The sequence below is a fragment of the Larus michahellis genome, chromosome 13 (genome assembly GCF_964199755.1).
Source record: "Larus michahellis chromosome 13, bLarMic1.1, whole genome shotgun sequence".
NCBI lineage: Eukaryota > Metazoa > Chordata > Aves > Charadriiformes > Laridae > Larus > Larus michahellis.
Window position 1 is genome coordinate 375659 of NC_133908.1, and position 14512 is coordinate 390170.

Sequence of the window (14512 nt, forward strand, 5' to 3'; positions counted from 1 at the left end):
CCCGCGCCCCACGCAGGTGCATACGCGGGGTTGGGCGCGCGGGGGAGACGGGCACCCGCTCACCCCCCACCCCCCGCAGGGCACGCGCGTGCACGAGGCGGCTGTGAAGCCACCTGCACGCACCGGCACGCACACCGCCACCCGGCGCCGCTGCCCGCCTCGGGGTTCTGCAACCAGAACCGCAGCCGCAGGTTCCGGCGGAGCCGCAGCCGGCGGGGCGCCCAGCCCGGGGTGCCCAGGGAGGGGGTGCACGGGCAGAGGATGCCCGGGACGGGGCGGGGGGGGGGGGGCAGGGGCTGTGCGCGGGCGGGGTGGGGGGAGTCCGACAGTGGCCACACGGGAGGGGGCCGGCCCGGGCGGGGGGGGCCGGGCGGGGGTTGCCGGCTGCGCCCCGCCGCCGCCGGCCTTCCCCCGGGGCGGGGCCGGCGCGGCCCAATCAGCGCTGGATCCGCCGCCGGGCGCGTGCTTAAAGCCGGGCGCGCGGGGCGGGGGGAGGGTGGGCGCGCGGCGCCGCGGGATGTGGGCGCGCGCGCTGCTGGCCTGCGCGGCGCTGTGCGTGTGCGCGCGCGCCTGGCCCGGCGGCGCCGTGTGCGCGCGGCGGGCGGCGGGCGCGGGCGGCGCGCGCTACGTGGCCTTCCTGAGCGCCGGCCCCGGCCCCGGCCCCGGCCCGGCCGCCCTGGTGGAGAGCACCTGGGCCGGGCGCGGCCGCCTCCGCGCCTGCTGGACCCGCCGCGACCCGCGCCTGGTCCGCGCTTTCCGCGCCGCCTGCGCCCGCCGCCCGCACGCCGCCCCCGGCGCCGCGCTGCGGCGGGACTTGGCCGCGCTCTGGCGGCACCGGGCCGCCTGCGCCGACCCCGCGCCGCCCGCAGGGCTCCCCCCCCGCCGCCGCCGCCGGCGGGGCTGGACGCTGCCGGGCACGCTGTGGTGCGGCGCCGGCAACTCGGCAGGAAACGCCAGCGAGCTGGGTACGGGGGCGGGCGGGGGCGGCGGCGGCGGGCGCGCGCCCCCCACCCTCCCGGCGGGGCCGCGCTCACCGGCTGCCGCCCGCAGGTCTGTTCCGCGGCCCCGACCGCTGCTGCCGGGAGCATGACCAGTGCTCGGCGCAGATCGCGGCGCTGCAGTTCAACTACGGCATCCGCAACTACCGCCTTCACACCGTCTCCCACTGCGACTGCGACGCCAGGTGCGCCGGCGGCCGGGCCGAGAGCGGGGGGGCCACGCCGGGGGCCGCCGGGCCTCTTCACCGACCCCGTCTCCCCCGCAGGTTCCGGCAGTGCCTGCTGGCCCTCAACGACACCATCTCCAACATCATCGGCGTCACCTTCTTCAACCTGCTGGAGGTGCCGTGCTTCGTGCTGGAGGAGAGCGAGGAGTGCGTCCAGTGGCACTGGTGGGGAGGGTGAGTGCCCTGGGGGCGGCCCCCCCGCGCCCCGCCTGCCTGCCCCGAGGGCTGCAGCAGGGCACGTCTGGGGCTGGTGTGCGGGGCCTTATGGCACGCGGTGTCCCCAGGTGTGAGCGTTACGGTGTGGTACCCCTGGCCAGGATGGTGCAGCAGAATCAGTACCACCACAGCCTGCCCGCGCAGGAGACGGGCAGCCCTGCTGCGCAGCCCCCGGGCAAGGGAAGGAAGTCCTCTAGAGTAGGGCGCAAGCGGCTCCGACAAGGACTGGGGCAAAAGCCTGGGCTCCTCCAGGCACAGAGACCTGCGACAGCCCAACAGCCGTGGGGCCCAGGTGCCTTGTCCCCTGCGTCCGCCAGGGACAAGGCTGAGCCCACAACCAGGCACCCAGCAGCGCAGTGGAGGCTGGAGCCCAGTGCCCCACCAGCAGTGACCGTGTTAGAACAGGACTTTGCTGGAAGAAAGCGACTGCCAGGAGGAGCACAGCACGGGGCTGGGGGCTCAGCGCGCCCTGCCTGCATGGCCCGCACTCAGGATGGCAGCATCAGATCCAGCCTGGCCGCAGGGTGCTGCGGAGCCACCCTTGTGCCCGCCGTGGAGGAGCGCAGGCGGCCCGGTGAGTCAGTGCTGGGGGCAGAGCGTGCACTGCGGCGGGCAGAGCGCGCACCGGGCGTCCCAAGGCCTCAGCCCGGTGCAGCTGCGTGCCAGCAGAGCCCCTCACCACCCCGCTGTCCTCAGGCCTGCCCAGGGCGTGCAGGCGCTACAAGCACCTGGATAAGTGCAAGCACCAGATCGCCCCTCATGAAGTGAAGTACCAGCTGCGCAACACGGGCACCCAGATGCTCTTCCACTGCAACTGCACTCGCAGGTGCGTGCCCAGGAGGAAAAGGCAGGGCTTTTCCCACCATCGCAGGGCACTGTGCAGACAGTTTGGGGTCAGGTGAGGTGGGACCCAGCCACATGCCCACCCTGGCCAGCAGCTGCTGACTGCTGCCCTCCTGTGCCCGCAGGCTGGCACGGTCCCTGCGCAGGGCGAGGGACCTCAGTGGCATGGAGGTGGCTGTCCTGGCTGACCACATGGCCATGAACTGCTTTGTTCTGGAGCCGACCACTGACTGCAGCCCAGGCAAGGGGCCACAGGACAAGTAAGTGAGGAGGGTCAAGGGAGGGTGGCCTGTGTGGGGCTTCCTACCCTGCGTGGGCAGGAGGGATGCCCTGGTGGGGCTGGGTGCTGTCCTGCAGGCTTGGCATGAAGTTGGCATTGCAAGCGTTAGCCCCTGTGCTGCTGCGTTGTGAGTGGTGGGTGGACAGCAATGGCTGTCAGTGCTGCAGTGTTACAGTGATGCTCACAGCTTTGCTTCTCCGGCAGCTGTAACACAACAACCCGAGCTGTGCTAGTACCTGCGCGGCACCTCAAAAAGACCCTGAGGTGCTGGGGTCTTCCTCATGCGACCTCCAAGGCCAAGCATCCAGACTGGAAGACACAGGACAGTGGTGACACCCTCTATGAGCGATGCCTGCAGCTGGCCTTGGAGCAGAAGCCGGGTGCTTATGTGGTGCCCCGATGATGCCCGAGAAGCACTGCCTTGCATGGGGAGGAGGACATGCTGTGCAGCAGCCACAGAGTGGAGATGCTTGATTTCTGGTTCTTGAGACAAAGGATGGCACTGAGCATGGCTGCTGGCATGACTATGGAGCTGGGGGGGGTCACAGCTGGAGCAGAGGGACTGAGAAGCCACTCAAGGAGCTGTGGCTGCAGGGGGTGGCTATAGCTGCCACTCATAAGCACCAAAGCGCAGGGAAAGGAACAGGAGGGCTTGGGAAAGGGGAAACTCAGTATCTCCCTTCCCTGTTGTCCCAGGAGGGTATGGCAGGTTCCCCCCACCCTTGGATTTGTGCCTCTTCAGCTGGCAGGGGGGAAGGGGGGAAAGGGCAGGGGGCAAGCCCTGTAGGGTGATCCTGGCCCCCTTCCCCAGACAGGCTGGGAGGGGATCAGGGAGGGCTGGGGTCTGCTCTGGTTCCCAGCCCTAGAGCAAGGAGCGGGTAGCAGCCAGGGGCAGGCCCAGGGCTCTGTGTGCAGCAGAAGATGAATAAAGGGTGATGTGAGCATGGTGTGTGGTGCCAGGGCTGAGCCCGCTGCTCCTGTTCACACTGCGCGCCCCCCCACCCCCGGGGCTGATCTTGCACGCCTGCAGTAAGCACAGTGCAGCTGGGGTGGGCCAGGATGGTTTATTTTGTCATTTGCACTACGTCCAAGGCTGAGGCACAATGGAGGCAGCAGGGAAGGAGCAAGCTTTGATCTCAGGGGTACCCTGGGGTGGTCCTCACTCTATGCCCATCACCATTGCCACCAGAACCCTGCCCTGGCCTCCTGTCCCACCCCAGGTGCGAGGCCAGCCTTTCTCCCATAGGACTGAAGGGTCTTGCACTTTGAATTTCACAAGGGGCTTCCCCCCTACACACACACACTGGACCAGCCTTGCCCTCCCCTGTGACGCCTCCCAGCCCTGCAAGGGCCAGGGCAGCAGCTCAGGCTGGGGGGAGCAGGGGGAGGCCCCTGCCAGGCACACAACCGGGGTGAGGGGTCACTGCAATAAATAAGGGAGGGACGTCTCAGCAGGAAAGTACACAGCAAGGGTGCTACAGGGAAGGGGGCCACTGCATCAGCGGCCCATGGCACAGCTATGGCTGTCCAGCTCCTGGGGGCTCCTTCCCTCCTTTGGGGAAGTGCTGCAGCCTGGGGGGCTGGTGGGGCTCATCCTCCGGCAGGGGTAGCCCTGATCTGCACTCTCCCTCCGCCGGCCCATGGCCTGGTCAATCATCTCCAGGCGGAGAGCGGGCAGCAGGCCCAGGTTCCTGGGGTCAGCCCTGGCCAGGGGGTTGTCAGCAGAGACATGCCGGGGGCCACCCCGCTCCTGCACAGTCTGGTAGAAGGAGCTGCCCTCCTGGCTGTCGGCTGCCCGCCCTAGCTCCTTGGCTTTGGCTCCACAGCACCCCAGCTCCTCCTGGGGCAGGTGGATGGTGGGGATGTCCCCAGGGAGGCCTCGGCGGCTCTGGGGTGAAGGGCTGCGGCTTGTACCCCTGTCCCTGCTCGACGGGCGCAGGATGAGGCCTTGGAACTTGGCCAGGCTGGGGCTTCGGCTCCGGTGCCGTTTCATCTTGCCCGGGCTGGGGCTACGGGATTTGGGGGCCAGCAGGACAAGCGTGCTGTCATCCTCCTCTTCTGAGCTGCTGCCTGAGCTGTCTGTGGGGCTGCTGCCCTCCTCCGACCTGGGCAGGGAGATCTGTACCCCTGCATCAGCACTGCTGGCTGATCCACACAGGGGGCTGTGGGGGACCCCTACACACATACCCCCTGCCTCCCTCAGCCCCTCACCCTTGCCTCTTGGCCATGCTGACCTGGAAGGGCTCAGTCACGCCAGCGATGCTGCTGGAGGTGTTGCTGTAGTATCCAAGTATGTACTCGCCCTTCCCCTTGGGAAGCACCTCCTCCGAGAACATCACCTGCAGCCCAGAGACAACTGATGGGCACCAGGGATGGGCACCAGGGATGCCCCTTCCCACTTCCAGCCCCAACTGAGAGCAGAAATCCCTGATGCCAGCACAGTGGGCCTACCCAAGGCTCAGCACAAAATAATAAGGAGCTGCCCTCCTGCCCCATGAGGGGCACAGAGGGGCCGTTGTCCCCCCACCATGGGGCACATGCGCCCAGCGAGACAGCAGGGTTGGCCCCAGCTCACCTGTGCACACAGCTGCTTCTCCAGGCAGCGCTCTCCGTCATCGCTCCTGGCCCAGACATAGGACACGTAGTCTTTAGGATGCCGAAAACCCACCTGTGTGCGCGTACATGGGAGAACGCAGGTGAACAAGGGAACATCAGCCCTGCTCGGCACCATCTGCCACACCTGGACTTTGCTCTCCTCTCGCTCAACCCCCTCTCCTTGCACAGGAGCTGCCTGGCACCCACCCCGCAGTGCCCTGGCCCCCAGGAGTGCCAGGCTTTGAACCCCACGGGGCCCAGAACAAGAGGAAGAAGGAGCTGCTGGATCCGAGCCTCATGAAGCAGGGCCAAATCCTGCTGCTCCGAGGGCCCGCAAGAGCAGAGAGCACAGGTCCACGCCACGCACTCCTGTGTCCACTGGCAGGGGGTAGCTCAGAAGGGACCCCCGCGGTGCTATGCAGTGCTCCCCACCCCCTCCAGCCCCCAAGCCCCTACCCGGTAGAGTCCTATCCAGTCCCAGGAGCTCCGGTGGAAGCCAGCAGCCATCTTGTACCTGACAACTGCTTGCTCAGGCCTGCTCCATTCGTCAGCCACATAAATCTCAACCGGAGGCTTGTCTGCCTTGGAAGCAAACTGTCAGAGACACATACATGGTAAACAAGGGCATGCCAAAGAGAGCCGCCCCTGCTGCCCAGGGTGCCTGGCTAGGGCTGGGCCCTCACGCATAGACCAACAGCAGGCCCCAGCCACAGTGGCAAGACAGCCAAGCTTACCAAACAAAAACAAAATAAGCCCCACACACCCCATCACACGCTGCACACGCTGGCTGGGCTTCTCACCCCTGTAGCTCCTGTCTGTGTGCCCCACGGCTGTGGGCAGTGCTCACCTGCACTGCAAAGATGGCAGCTACCGGCTTGTGGTCGCTGATGCTGTACTCCATGTGGCTGCAGTAGCAGAGCTGGCTCACCGACAGGACGCTCCGGCTGGGCCGGCGCCCGCCCGCACCAAGCCCGACACTGGGAGATTTGATCTTCCAGAGGATGCGGTCAGTCCAAGCAGGTTTTCGCTTCTTGGCACTGCGGGGCACAGAGGGGCATCTCTTGCCTGGCAGGGGGCAGCGGGCTCCACCCCAAACTGCCTCCCCCTAGTACTACAGCACATGTGGGCAGGGAATGCAGTTCGTCTTGGCACACGGTTCAGTGTGGCTGCAGGGACAGACCTGCGCTGGCACCAGCACGACAGTTGCGTTCCAGCCTGCCACCCCCAGAACAGCCTGTGCCCGCCCCAGCGTGGCTCCCCGCGTCCATCCACAACATCACCAGTGCCCGCCCTGGCTCTGAGCCCCAGCACTCTTGCATCTCTCAGCCATGCCACCCACTCCCAGGCCCAGCACACACTTGAGCTCTGCTCTCCTACCTGCTGTCATACTTGTTGGTGCCCACGTCGAACTTGAAGGTAGGCGGGAAGTTCAGGGGTCCTTCCTGAAAGCCACTGAGGACAGGCCAGGTGCTCTTGGCAATGTTCAGCTGTGGGAAAGAGAGCAGGTCGGGGAGCACACCAGACCCCATGGCCAGACCCCTCCGCAAGCCCCCCAGACCTCTCCACCCACAGCACGCAGTCATCCCTGCCCCACTGCTGCCAGTCCCACAGAGCTCTTGGGGTTTGTCCATGCCACGCAAGCAGCAAGTCCGTAGACCCGATGCCCCAGCTCCTCCTAGCACACTGATAAAGGAAGCGCGTGCCCAGCTCCCATAGAGACCATCCTGGGACTGTGCTGCCCCTTCCCCACAGAGCCAGGACCCTTTGCACCGCAGAGGCAGCAAGGGGACATGCCCTGTCCCACAGCTGCACGTGCAGTTTTGATAAGAGCCCAGTGCCACGCAGGGCCCTGTGGAGGCACAGCGGCATGCCCATCCCTCTCACCTGGTCCTTCTCCCAGAGCTGGCTCAGAATGTTGCTGTCGATGGCGTACTTCACAAAGCGGATGTCAAGGCTCTCGATGCGGAAGTTGAGATCCCCAAACCAGAACACAAGGCTGTGGGTGGGAGGGAGGGCGACGGGATGGAAGGGCAGAGGCTACGGGAGCCAGGCAGCACAGCAGGGGGAAAACATCCTCAGCCTGCAGCACAGGCGCTCTCAGAAGCGCCAGCGAAGGTCAGCACTCAGCCAACCGCCTGGCCAGCTGCCAGCCCTACCAGGATTCTTCACATAGGACCATGCACCATTAACCAAAGGGGCCTGACTTCCCTGGGCAGAAACCAAGGGTGGAAACTTCCACCATAAAGCACCTACCGGAGTCCGACTGCACAGCCAAGACACTGGGGCAGAGCCGGGCCCCCCACCTCACCAGTCCCAAACCCAACAGCACCAGTATGGCAGGAGCTGCACCAGGCCAGGATGTGCCCCAGGGGAGACCAAGGACCCCTCTTAACACCTACCCCATCGTGCTGGGTCCCCACTGGGCCACAGGACGGTCTTGTAGCTCTGCAGACAAGACCCCATTCTCCAAGCTGTGCTGGGATTCAGGGGACAGACCCCAGACCCTATCTGGAAGCGGTCAAGGATGGGGGCTGGCACTAAAGCCCTGGCCCAGACTGGGGAGCAAAGTGGTGGGGTACGCACTCGTGGTCCAGGATGCCGCTGGCAGCATGCCCCTCAAACTGCTGCATGTGCAGTATGGTGGCAAAGTCCTCCTTGCGCTGCTCCGCCTTCTCCAGGTGCGCTGGCAGGTGGCAGTTCAGGAAGCAGACCATGTGGCCGAAGATGGAGAGACGAACGCTCACCCCACCCTTGTTGCCCTGCACCAAGAAAAGCCCATGATTCCTCGGGAAGCCAGCCCCTTGCCACCTCCCCTGGGGCCACACTCACCCAGTAGCCTCCCAGCCCCGTCCTCGTGCAGTCTGTCTGGATGTCCTGCAGGAAGGGGAGGTGGTAGTATTTGGCAAATACCAGTAGGATCACACCTTGCATACGGACCGTGCTGACCTGGAATGAGAGCAGGGGCTGAAGCAGGGATGGTAGCCACAGCAGAGCCTGTAGAAGCAGGGACAACTTCCCCCACCTCCAGGGCATAAGGGCAGTACCTCCATCCTTTGCATGCCCCTCATCTTACAGATGACTAACAGCACATTTAGTTCAGAGATCTACGCACGCCCTCCTGAATACTGACAGCTGAGAAGCCCAGCAATGCTAAGGCTCATGTATGTTCTGGGGCAAGTGCCCTGGGACCCACAGGCTGCTGCCAGAAGCACAGACTTGTTCCCACATTCACCTCCTCGCTCTGCTGCAATGCAGCGGGCAACAAGAAGTGTCCCCAAAGCACCACAGGGGAAGCCTAAGGCACAGGAAAGGAAGCAGGGTGGCACAGGCTAGAGGGCACACTGGTGAGATGCACCACGAGCCCTCAGGTCAGGCCCCACACACTGCCTGGATGGCAGCAGTCCGTCCCTCCAGCAGTCCATCCCTCTGTCCCTGCAGTCCAACTCTCCCTCCCTGTGCCCCACCTGCCTGGCAGGCAGAGGGAACACCGGCCGCCCAGTCCCTTTGGGACTCCTTACCAGGACAAAGTGGAAGGGACTCAGTGCATCCATGAAGAGCTCACTCCACTGATCTGTGAAGAGGGCATCCTTCAGGCGCTTGTTTATCTTAGAGTTCACCTCTTGCAGCCTGTGAGGAAAGGGACAGGTCCCTCAGCCACACCAGGGAGGTGTCTGGGTCCCAGCTATCAGGAGCTCCTTGGGAGAGGTGCCAAAGCACAGCGCTGGGCAGCTGGGCCAGGGCAGGAATGGCAGTTCAAGGGGGGTTTAGAGCACAAACCAGCCATATTGTCGCTCCAGTGATACTGGGCCCTGTGCTAGCAGAAGGCACAAGTGGCCCTGAACCCACAAGGCAGGAGCAGTTCAGCTGCACAGGGCTGGGCAGCACTCTAGAGCCTATCTCTAGGTGCAAGAGGGGCTTACAGGACATTTCAGCTGCATTGGTCTCTACAGAGAGGCCAAGTCTCACCAGTACTTCAGCTCACGATGTCCAGATGCATCCTAGCCACCTCAGAGCAGCAGCAAACAGAAGGTTAATAGTGCTCCTCCCAGCTCAGCAATTAGTGAAGAGAGGGAAGGATAATGTCCACAGAGAACAACAGAATCAGGAAATGTCTTGCCCAAAAATATCAAGTACTCAGGGCACAAAAACATGGGTTAGAGGGAAGAATGCAGCCAGGCAGAGACGCCCTGGAGGTGGGGAGCAGCAGGACACAGTCCCAGGAAGTTCCTTGCTGTCAGCTACACCCCCTGCCCCATCCATCCAGGCTTGGGTCTACCTCCACAGCCCCACAGAGTCTCATCCTGCTGGTCCGTAAGGCTGAGGGCACCAGGAGACTGTCTCCAACACAGCACTGTAGCTCAGGCAGCCTCAGCCTTACACCACTCTCTCCCCGGGGAGAGGAGCGCTGGGGGAGTCCCTGGGAGCATCCTGGAGGAGTCCCTGGGAGCATCCTGGAGGCAGATCCAGCTCCTCCATACTATGTCCACGGACAGAGGCCGCTTCTTGCTCCCTGTACAAAGGCAGCATGTCTCCCTGGTCTTCGCAGGAATCCACACATACCACAGCAAACCCTGAGGGACCAGTTTGCCCTTAGACTCTGGCAGAGCTTGCCTTGCCAGCCACACCAATACAGCCTTACCACACCACCACAGTGCTGCCTTGCTAGCAGTTAAGTGTTGCCAGGGGCACAGAGCCAACCCAGCTGTGAGAGAACAGCAGATTCTTGCCCTTGAGGCCTGCATACCATGGGCAAAAGCTGAGATGAGGAAAATGCTCCCGGAGGACTCCGTCAGGCAAGTTAAATGCCTCTACGGACCTGACGCCAGGACTGACAGGGCTCACAGCAAGAGCAGCGCTCGCCGAGGCCCAGCTCTGCACAGCATAGCCAGCCACAGGCTCTTCAAGGGTTCAAGGCTACTCAGGATTCAAGTATTTCAGTTCCTCTTAGGACTCCCATTTTACTAGGAGCTGATGCTCCATCACCTTTTCTGTTATTTTACCACTTGCGATGCACGCCCCTCCCTGCTCACCATGCCCCAGTGGACATTTGGGCTGCAGCTCTTCCATTCCCCACCCTCCATTGCTACAGGAATCCCAAAAAAAAAGGATGCGGCAGGGCAGGGAAGGGGCCCTGCACCTCACCCTCTTACCCAATGGCGATCATGTCCACATCATTTGTCTCGCCTGTGTTGAGGTGCAGCAGGGATGTCACATCATTCGGGGGCATGGCTGTGCCCACGTTCCAGGTGACCACTGTGATGCTTGGGAGGACAGAGGAAGAACAGGCTAACACTGTGGCTCAGAGCTCTTCCCCACCCCCAGTCAGCCCCCAGCTCCACCAAGGGAGCTTTCTGCCTGCAACAGCAGTGGACACAGCTGAAGCTCTGCTAGGGCACATACACCAGGTCCTTAACTCCCACGTGAGGGAAACGGGTCCTTGTGTCTAAATTCCCCCAGGGTCTGCACCTCAGTGCATGGCAAGCCCCGCTGTAACCCAAGCCCTGGTGAAATTCTAGAAATCAGCACAAAGAGCCCTCGTTTTCATCACCGACGACTGAGACAGGCAGACTGGCACAGCAGGCAGCCTGTAAGACAGGGTGTCCCCGGAAAACCGCTTCCTCTCCCTTCCCCAGGAATCACGCATCCCTCGGGCTCCTGGGGAAAAGGATCCAGACCTCAGCCCCCAGACTCTGCCCCAGAGCACAGCCAGCCCCAAAGGCCAGGCCATCAGATGTCACAGCAGCACTGCAAGCCCCAACAGCGGTGTCCTTCACCAGTGCAAAGCCACCATCAGTCACAACACATTAATGCCATTACGCAGCATGCGCCAGCAGCCCGCGGGCTCTTTCAGCAGTGCGAGGATGAGTCTCAGTCACAGGGGACGTGTTCCAGCAGCAAGGGAGGGTAGCGCCACATCATTTCCAGAGCTCAGGGGCAGCAGGGGCAGATGGCACCCGCTCCACAGCCTGTGCCTCTGACACGCCACCCCACGCAGCACCCGCTCCCCTGAACACTGCCTGCGCAGACAGCGGGCACTGGGCACCCTTCCCCCCAGTGAACCCTGCTCATTCATAGCCCCTCACCCCAGATCTCCTCCAGCTGAACACCATCCACAGCAGGAAGAAAGAGGCAACTCCGGCCCAGAGGCTTCGCTCGCTGCTTCGCAGCAAGGCTAGCTTCAGCCCAGCATCACTCCCCCCTGCTCTCCCCCCACAGCAACACCGCTCACCAGAACGAGCCATCCTCCGGGACCCTTCCCGAGCAGCCGAGGAGTGTGTTGCAGGAGTCGCTGGGGCTTGGCAGGCCAAGGGACCTCCCGAAGAGGGAGAGCTCCTCCGGCTCCGGTTTGGAGAGGGCTGCCGGCTTGGACAGGCCCACCCGCCCGCTGGCGATGAACTCGCTGGAGACGGCTTTGGGCAGGATGGTGGCCCTGGGCGAGGAGCCCGCCCAGGCTGAAATGTGGTCGCTGGATTCCGCCTTGGGGAGCGTCTCCCTCCGCTCGGCGGGCACCGGCTTCCCGGGAGCGGCATGCTCCAGGGAACCGAGCTCGGGGAAGGCGGGCCGGCCCGGCGCCACCGGGGACAGCGCGGCAGAGCGGGCCGGCGAGACTCCCGGGCTGGGGGGCAGCGGGAAGGCATGGGGCCCGCCAGCCCCCTCCGGCTGGGCCCGGCCAACCTCCAGCGACAGGGGCTGGGCAGCCCGGCCCAGGGCCCGCTCCTCGGGCCCACCGCGCTGCGCCTCCCCGGGCCGCGGGCAGCCGTAGGGGAAGGGGTCGCAGGAGGCGTCCGGCCGGGAGCTCCTGCGGGCGCCCGGGACGCCGCCGCCGAGGAAAGGCGCCGCCGGCGCCCCGCCGTCGGGCTGGGGCCGGACCGAGCTCCCGGGGCCGAAGGTCACCGGCCGTGAGGGGGGGGAGGCGGCGGGCGCGGAGCCCCGCGGGGGGCCGGGCCGGGGCCCCAGGGAGGCGGCCGAGCCCTGATCCGTGCTACCGCGCCGGGCCGGCTCCATGGGCGGGAGACCCGAGCGAGCGACCGCCCGGCCCGGCGCCGCGCTCCCCTCACCGCCCGGCCCGGCCCCACCGCGCGCACCGTGCTGTGAGCGCCCCCCGCCACCTGCCCAGCGCCTTAAAGGCGCAGGAGCGGCGCGAGCCACCCCGCCGCCCCGCCCCCCCCGGCGCGCACCTGCCACCGCCCCGCCCCGCTCACGTGACAGCTGCTGCCCCGCCTCCTCCTCTGTGTCCCCCCCACCCCGCACCCCTCACCCCCTGCCCCTCCGCCGGCGCGAGGAGCGGAGCGGCCCCTGCGCGTACGCGGCTGTCCTGGCGCGCGCACATCCGCCCGCGTGCGTGTGTGGCTGCGCGTGCGCGCACCATGGAGTCACAGCATGGTTCGGGTTGAAGGGACCTTAAAGCCCCCCCAGTGGCACCCCCTGCCCTGGGCAGGGACACCTCCCACCAGCCCAGGTTGCTCCAAGCCCCGTCCAACCTGGCCTTGAACCCCTCCAGGGATGGGGCACCCACAGCTTCTCTGGGCAACCTGGGCCAGGGGCTCACCCCCCTCACAGCCAAGAATTGCTTCCTCACATCTCATCTCAGTCTCCCCTCTCCCAGTGTAAAACCATTCCCTGTGATCCTGTGGCTCCCCTCCCTGCTCCAGAGTCCCTCCCCAGCTTTCCTGGAGCCCCTTTAGGGACTGGAAGGGGCTCCAAGGTCTCCCCGGAGCCTTCTCTTCTCCAGGCTGAACCCCCCCAGCTCTCTCAGCCTGTCCCCACAGCAGAGGGGCTCCAGCCCTCGCGGCATCTCCGGGGCCTCCTCTGGCCCCGCTCCAACAGCTCCGTGTCCTTCTGCTGTTGGTGCCCCAGCGCTGGAGGCAGCACTGCAGGGGGGTCTCACAGAGCGGAGCAGAGGGGCAGAATCACTCCCGCTGGCCACGCTTCTTTTGATGCAGCCCAGGATGCGGTTGGCTTTCTGGGCTGCCAGTGCACGTTGCCGGGCCGTGTTGAGCTTCTCACCCACCAACACCCCCAAGTCCTTCTCCTCAGGGCTGCTCCCAATCCTTTCTCTGCCCAGCCTGGATTTGTGCTTGGGATTGCCATGACCCAGGTGCGGGACCCTGCACTCGGCCTGGTTGAACGTCATGAGGTTGGCACAGACCCACCTCTCCAGCCTGTCCAGGTCCCTCTGGATGGCATCCCTTCCCTCCAGCACGCCGACCGTGCCACACACCTTAGTGTCATCGGCAAACTTGCTGAGGGTGCACTCGATCCCACTGTCCATGTCGCCAACAAAGCCATTAAACAGCACTGGTCCCAGTACTGACCCCTGAGGAACACCATTTGTCACTGATGACCACTGGGACATCAAGCCGTTGACTGCAAGGCTTTGAGTGTGGCCACCCAGCCAGTTCCTTATCCACCGAGTGGTCCATCCATCAAACCCATCTCTTTCCAATTTAGAGACCAGGATGTTGTGCGGGACAGTGTCAAATGCTTTGCACAACTCCAGGTAGATGATGTCAGTCGCTCTTCCCTTATCCACCAATGCTGTAGCCCCGTCATAGAAAGTCACCACATTTGTCAGGCATGACTTGCCCTTGGTGAAGCCACGTTGGCTGCCACCAATCACCTCCTGATTTTCCACGTGCCTTAGCAGAGTTTCTAGGAGGAAAATCCTGGAAATATATTCACACATGCGAATGCGTGCCTGCGTGTGTGTGCGCCTGTATGCGTATGCGCATGTGTTCCTGCGTGCACATGTGCCTGAGTGCCTGCATGCCTGTGTGCACGTCTGTGTGTGTATGTCCCTGTGTGCATTTTTGCGTGCGCGGCTGCGTGCACGCCCGTGTGACCGCTGTGTGATTGCGCACCAGCGGGTGTCCCTGCTCTGCGGTGGGTGTGTTTGCAGCTGGCGGTGCCCGCTCACGCTCGCGGCAGCCCGGTGAGGTGCTGCGCGTGCAGCTGCACGTGTGCGTGTTGCACTCGTGTGCGGTGGTGCGGGTGTGGTGGTGGGCAGCTGTTTGCACAGGCAGGCGTGAAAGCGTCACATGGGCTCACTTCAGGTGCATCCACACTTGCGTGCGTCTCAGGGAGCGAGGGGACCCAATAACACGGGGCACGGAGAGGGCAGAGGTCCCGGACATCTCCTACACCTCGGTCTGTACCAGCAAGACCAGCCTTCAGGAGCCCAGAGCCCGGGGAGGGCTGGAGCACGATAGGAAGAGGATCTTGGTGGAAGAGGACCTGGTCCATGGGCCCTGATGGGATGGACCCACGAGCACTGAGGGAGCTGGCTCCTCTCATCGCAAGGCCACTCTCAATAATCTGGGATCAATCATGGCAACTGGGAGAGGACTGGAGGA

General features: G+C 64.4%; 2 protein-coding genes across 5 annotated transcripts; one reads left to right on the top strand and one right to left on the bottom strand.

Annotated features, from left to right (window-relative positions):
• The first annotated feature begins 517 nt into the window (after positions 1-517).
• Positions 518-3522, top strand: PLA2G3 (phospholipase A2 group III). The gene is made up of 7 exons (XM_074606427.1): positions 518-965; positions 1051-1183; positions 1265-1399; positions 1510-2015; positions 2138-2267; positions 2410-2544; positions 2769-3522. Exons 1-7 carry the CDS (start codon positions 518-520, stop codon positions 2965-2967), a joined length of 1686 nt encoding a protein of 561 aa, XP_074462528.1. The 3' UTR covers positions 2968-3522.
• A 91-nt stretch (positions 3523-3613) lies between these two features.
• Positions 3614-12329, bottom strand: INPP5J (inositol polyphosphate-5-phosphatase J). Of its 4 annotated transcripts, none has more exons than XM_074606424.1 (13): positions 11389-12329; positions 10310-10420; positions 8678-8786; positions 7989-8105; positions 7743-7918; positions 7559-7663; positions 7044-7155; positions 6537-6646; positions 6007-6196; positions 5616-5753; positions 5140-5232; positions 4799-4903; positions 3614-4683 (listed from the first exon to the last, which is right to left on the bottom strand). In XM_074606424.1, the coding sequence occupies exons 1-13, from the start codon at positions 12162-12164 to the stop codon at positions 4063-4065; spliced, it is 2763 nt and encodes a 920-aa protein (XP_074462525.1). In that variant the 5' UTR covers positions 12165-12329; the 3' UTR covers positions 3614-4062. The 4 variants fall into 4 exon arrangements, with proteins under 4 accessions (XP_074462525.1, XP_074462526.1, XP_074462527.1 ...); XM_074606425.1 differs by having other exon boundaries at positions 3614-4669; positions 11389-12277; XM_074606426.1 differs by lacking the exon at positions 7559-7663 and having other exon boundaries at positions 3614-4669; positions 11389-12273.
• Between the last annotated feature and the right edge of the window lie 2183 nt (positions 12330-14512).